The 6,000-nt window shown below is 39.2% G+C and overlaps 1 protein-coding gene across 2 annotated transcripts in view; it reads right to left on the reverse strand.

The window, feature by feature from the left end:
• Positions 1-3,714, reverse strand: part of LOC106583950 (insulin receptor) — a 152,160-nt gene extending 148,446 nt beyond the window's left edge. The window contains exon 1 of one of the 2 annotated variants that reach the window (XM_014168658.2): positions 2,444-3,714. In XM_014168658.2, the coding sequence (XP_014024133.1) occupies positions 2,444-2,522 (79 nt within the window). In that variant the 5' untranslated portion in view covers positions 2,523-3,714. The remainder of the gene's footprint in view (positions 1-2,443) is intronic. The other variant, XM_014168659.2, reaches the window with a different exon arrangement.
• Between the last annotated feature and the right edge of the window lie 2,286 nt (positions 3,715-6,000).

Consider the following 6,000-nt stretch of genomic DNA (forward strand, 5'->3'; position numbering starts at 1 on the left):
GATTATTTCTGGCTTGGTACTCTGCTGACATAATCTAATGTTTTGCTTTCGTTGTAAAGCCTTTTTGAAATCGGACAGTGTGGTTAGATAAAGGAGAGTCTTATCTTTAAAATGCTGTGAAATAGTCATATGTTTGAAAAATTGAAGTTTTTGTATTTTAGAGGAGTTTGTATTTCGCGCCACGCCCATGATTGGATATTGGAGCAGGTGTTCCGCTAGCGGAACGTCTAGATGTAAGAGGTTAAGCATGTTTGGGATGCTCTGGATCGACAGTGTTCCAGTTCCAGCCAATAGTCGCACAACCATTGGAGAGGTGGACCACATTCCACAATCAACAGCCTGATCAACTCTATGCGTAGGAGATGTGTCGCACTGCATGAGGTAAATGGTGGTCATACTGACTGGTTTTGATCCATGCCCCTAACTTTTTTTAAGCTACCTGTGACGAACAGATGCATATCTGTAAACCCAGTCATGTGAAATCCATAGATTTTGGGCCAAATGAATTTCAATTGACTGATTTCCATATATGAACTGTAACACAGTAAAATCTTTGAAATTGCAGCATTTTTTTTTTTTAACTAGACAAGTCAGTTAAGAACAAATTCTTATTTACAATGACGGCCTATCGGGGAACAGTGGGTTAAGGGGCAGAACGACAGATTTTTACCTTGTCAGCTTGGGGATTCGATCCAGCAACCTTTTGGTTACTGGCCCAACACTCTAACCACTAGGCTACCTGCCGCCCCTTGTATTTACGATGACGGCCTACCCCGGCCAAACCCGGACCAATTGTGCACCGCCCTATGGGACTCCCAATCCAAGCCGGATGTGATACAGATGCTTTCACTTCATGTGGCCATCACAGGAATGCCTACTAGTTATTTCCCTAAGGTTTACAAACAGCCTCATGTTCTAGATAGAATGTTCTAGAGATGTGTCAGCTTTACAAGGAAGCAAACAGAGCATCCTTCTGACAGTCTTGTAGCAAGAGAAATATGCAAAGACTGTAAATTAGACATTTTCATTGTGCAAAATTCAGTGCAGCACAAAATTGCCACAGCCAAGTCTGAAAATAGCTACTCCAGATTCACTCATCTAGCAATATGGAATATTTTCTAGAAAATAAATATGTAGTGTAGATTAAATAAAATGTATGGAATAGCACCTTATCTTGTACCAGGTCTTCATAATATGCATGGCTCCGAGTCATGCTAACATAGGAGAGGATTATAGAGACAATCATATTGTATGCTGTGAAATTATTTAATCCTGATCTGAAAATGTTTGGATCAAAACAGTGAGTGTGGGGTTTATATTTCTCTCAGAAATGGATAGCTCAAATAAAGTTGTTATAAAGACTAGGACCACAACTATCAATAAGCTGCAAATGTAGATACAAGCCACAATTTAAAAACACTGATTTGCCTTGTTTTTCCATACAAAATGTCCCGCATAACAAAAGGAATAAAATGTCTCATAACACAAGGAATAGGATATACAGCTATAATCTTGTTTTGTTTCTCCCATTTCAATACTACTCCGTAGTAAACATCCTCACAGTATTGTCTGGCACATGGTGAAATGAGAGGGTGTGAATGTCAACATTATTTTTGGCATTTATTTTGAGGGATGGACAAGCGTAAACAATATCATCTAGCTACGCAGCTAACCCATATAGTTGTTTTGGCGTTTGGGAGCGATGTTAGCAATCGATGCTAGCTAGCAAGCTATATAAACACCGTAGTCAACAACTAGATAGGGTTTTGCTCGCCTATACCTCCCGTAAATAATTCCATGGAACGCACAACATCCATAAGGCTCGCGATAGTTACTTAGCGTCATACCAGAAAACCTCATTCTTCAATCGCTAAAGTTAGCTAGAGCAAACCCACAATGTTGGCTAAACCTGAATTTATAGGGTTTTCAGGGACTTTAACGATGGCTAAATGCATTTACATGTCCTGTTACAACGAGATTGTGTGTAGCAAGTCGCCACGAAGAGGCCTGCCTATTTGTGCAAGCGAATCCTGCAACTTCCAGTTTAGATTCGCTGTAAAATACCACCATAGTCCAGTAACAGGAGCTAATCTGGCCCTCCGGTTAACGCATCCACGCCAGGCCTCAAAAATATATTTTTAAGAGGGGGCGGTGGGTATTCTGTAATAACTTTGCAAGCAATATTAGTAACATGGGGTGGAAATGTCTTTCCCATAGTTAAGGCAAAATTGTGTCGTGGCAAAATGGTGAAACAACCATATTGTTCAAGTGACCACTGCAAATAATCCTTTACTTAAGAATCAAGGAAAACTCATTTTCAATAAATTCATTTTCAAATTTGCTGAAAGAAATGTGCAACAAATAATGCGTTAGTAGAATGATATGTGGCGTGTATAGTCAGCAACATAACATAACATTGCATTACAACTATAGCTTTACTTACTTTCTCCATTTGTTAGGACACACTGGCATCCAACGTAGATAAAAGTAACCAAAACAACCGCTGAGGTCCCAAGCCGCATTGTGACTTCGATTGTGTTCTCTGTGTGTGTTTTGAAGATATCCAAAGTTCGTTTAACAAATCCAATACAAACAAAAAAGTTTTCAAAAGGAGAAGATAAATCAAGCTAGCTAGTCCAGTTAGCCCCCCTAAAAAGGGGCCAGGGGTCCAACGTGGTTGTATCTTAACAGCAAAATCTTCTCAGCTAACTTTGTGATTTCGGTTCTCCCTGAAAAAAATTACCACTAAATAGCGTGATCGTGTGTTCTGGTGACACATTTGCGAATAAAAACAGTCATATCCCACAATTATATGGGATAGTTCACTTCAATATGTTTGATATTTCTTTCGAGAAAAATAAATCCCACACTGCTAGTAAGTAACTAGCCACGGCCTCATTCCACGTTAAACGAGGTTCCAATGTTGAAAGGCACCCAGAGACAGTATTTTCGTATTACAAAGCAATTCTTTAAGAAGAATGCTTGATAATTTAGAAATCTGGGTGTCCTCTTCTTGCCAAAAATCCAGTTATGTAGCCGAACTTCTATAGACCCAAGAAGCTAGCTAACGTTGGCTAGCTTGCTGTAATCCACAGGTCGCTGAGTGTTTCATGCACTTCCAAGTCTTGCACTTCTTCGCCGTATCACAGGAAAAACACCTAGTTTTAAAACGTGAGAAGAAAAATGTGAACACATCCCATGAACTTTGGATACGTGCAGGAAAAACGTGGATATATTTTAACGACCTTCCTCTGAACTGATTCAGTCGCTACAGCCAGCCCATGACAACATGAAAACACCCCCCCACCCCAAAAATAAAAAATGGATCCAGCGAACGTTACGTTTAGCCACTAAACAAATAGCCCCCCGCTGACAGCACATTGCTAAAAAGTGTGAGAACTCCCGTCTTCAGATTATCTAGCAAAACAGCTAATATAAATAACGACGCTTCAAAACCGACAATTAAATAAAGTAAATAACCGCTGTCAGAATCAGAAATATGAGGTAAACAAACTTAATGGCATAATAAACTGTTATGTGGAAAAACTTCGACTACCGTATACAGCACCTCTCAGGTTCCCACCTTTTCTTCTCTATGCCTATTCACCAGTAAACAACTACTACCAGTCAGCTGGGGCAGATACGGTATGTAGGAAAACACGGACTGGTGTAACGGTGCGCACAACTAGTTATGTGTGGATCGCAGTGTATAGCATTATACAAAACCAACAGTCTAACAAAATTGTGTTAGTATGGAAGCCCATTCGCGCCCCCATTTTTTTTAAAGGGCGGCTGAATTTCCCGATTTGGCCTCGTTTTAGATTTGGTTCATTAAAATGCTAGCGGCCATGACATAGAGATAGATAGAGGACTCATAATGGATATAAACAATTTTAGCATGGACATTGCCATTGAAAGCTTCCACTATACTTCCACCATTTTAAAGTAGTCAACTGGGTGGGGATTCCAATGGATTGTTGCCTCAATGGTGCTGCCTATGCTGTCACAGACGCTATAATGTTGCAGATTTAAAGATGAGTCCTGTCTATCTCTATGGGCCATAACTGAGTTCAAACATGAGTTGGTTGTGGTTTGATGTGTGTGTTCGCAGGTGGGAAGAGTTAGACAAATAATTTTTCCAATTAGCTTCTGGTGTGTGACCGAGGCAAAATTGGTTTGACTTTGGATAGCCTATCTCCGGGGCTAGTTAGGGACCATCAATAATTATACAATGGAAATTAGACAATATTTTCATGTTTGCACACCTTTTAGTTTTCATCATTAAATGCTTTCAATATTTGAATATGAATTTCTACAATTTATAGTTGGTTTGAGGTTTTTAAGTAATTGAAATTTGGAGCTATTGGAATTTTAACATATTGTCATGTACAATGTGTAATTTACCTATGGTTCCTAACTAGCCCTATAGGTATATCCAAAGTTAACCCAAATTTACCTCATGCATTACGATCAGGTCTCATGCAGCTGCACTCTGAATTTATGATTACATGTGTGCTGCCAGCTATGGGCATGTGGGCAGGTTTGAAATAAACCAATACGCACAATAGGCTGACTGGGGAGGTGATTTCCCACAGTCAAAGTCCTGCAATAAGCGCTAGGACGCTAATATGTGTGTAATCTCTTCACAGTTGCGTTCTGTGGGTGTCACTGAGTACACTGATACCCCCTTTCATTTACCCACAATCCATAGGTAAGGCTGTACAGTGCAATATAAATGTCAATATGCACAATAGACTGACTGGGGAGGTGTTTTCCCACAGTCAAAGTCCCGCAATAAGATCTACAACGCTAATATTTGTATAATCTCTTCACAGTTGTGTTCTGTGTGTGTCACTGAGTAGACTGATACCTCTTTTCATTTATCCACAATCCTTAGGTAAGGCTGTACAGTACATGGCTACCTCAATTACCTCATACCCCTGCACATCAACTCAGTACTGGTACTCCCTGTATATAGATAGCCATGTTAATTTCTACTCTCTATATATAGCCATGTTATTTTGACTATTTATTTTTATTTGTTATTAATTGTATTTATTCCTTGTGTCACTATTTCAATGTTTTATTACATTTTTTATTTAATCTTTAACTCTGCATTGTTGAAAATGGACCCGTAAGTAAGCATTTCACTGTTAGTCTACACCTGTTGTCTACGAAGCATGTGACAAATACAATTTTATTTGAATATGAACGTCAGTATGCACAGTAGGCTGAATGGGTACGTGATTTCCCACAGTCAAAGTCCCGCAATAAGAGCTATGATGCTAATATTTGTTTAGACTTTTAGCAGTTGTGCTCTATGGGTGTCACTGAGTAGACCATTTCATTGATCCACAATCCATTTGTAAGGCTGTACAGTGCAATATGTATGTCCAATACACATAGTAATTTCACTGGTAAGCTTAAGTTGGCTCATTTCACTGTGGTTTCAGAGACTGGCAATATGAGCTACGGCCCTAATATTTGTGTAATCTCTTCACAGTTGTCTTCTGTGGGTGTCAGTGAGTAGACTGATACCCCATTTGTCTCTACAATTCATAGGTCAGGCTGTACAGTGAAATATAAGTATGTCCCCAAATGCAATTCTGAAGTCTAATACATCCACAGTGCGATTTCAACATCTGTCAAATTAACTAATTATTGTATTTTGTTCCATTTATATAACAACCTTCTATACTATTATTTAGTCCAACTATGTCATGACTCCTCTATTTGTAAGCATTTGCATCTCTTTCAATGAGGGCCTTTTATTTTGAAGGCCAACTGCAAATTCCACTATTGTGCTAATCCTTATTGTGACTAGCTTCACAAAGGTTCTCTCTGTCTCCTCTGCCTCCTCCTGCATGCATTGTAGACTGCCTCAGCAGTACTCTCTGTAAAGCAAAGTTATGATGAGAACTTTGTAACCAATTTTTTTCTCCTGCTGAGGTCAAGCTCTGTTTAATGCCAGAGCCCTTTAACATTACTGCAATACTAAAA

This window comes from Salmo salar, chromosome ssa23, assembly GCF_905237065.1.
Source record: "Salmo salar chromosome ssa23, Ssal_v3.1, whole genome shotgun sequence".
Classification (NCBI taxonomy): Eukaryota; Metazoa; Chordata; class Actinopteri; order Salmoniformes; family Salmonidae; genus Salmo; species Salmo salar.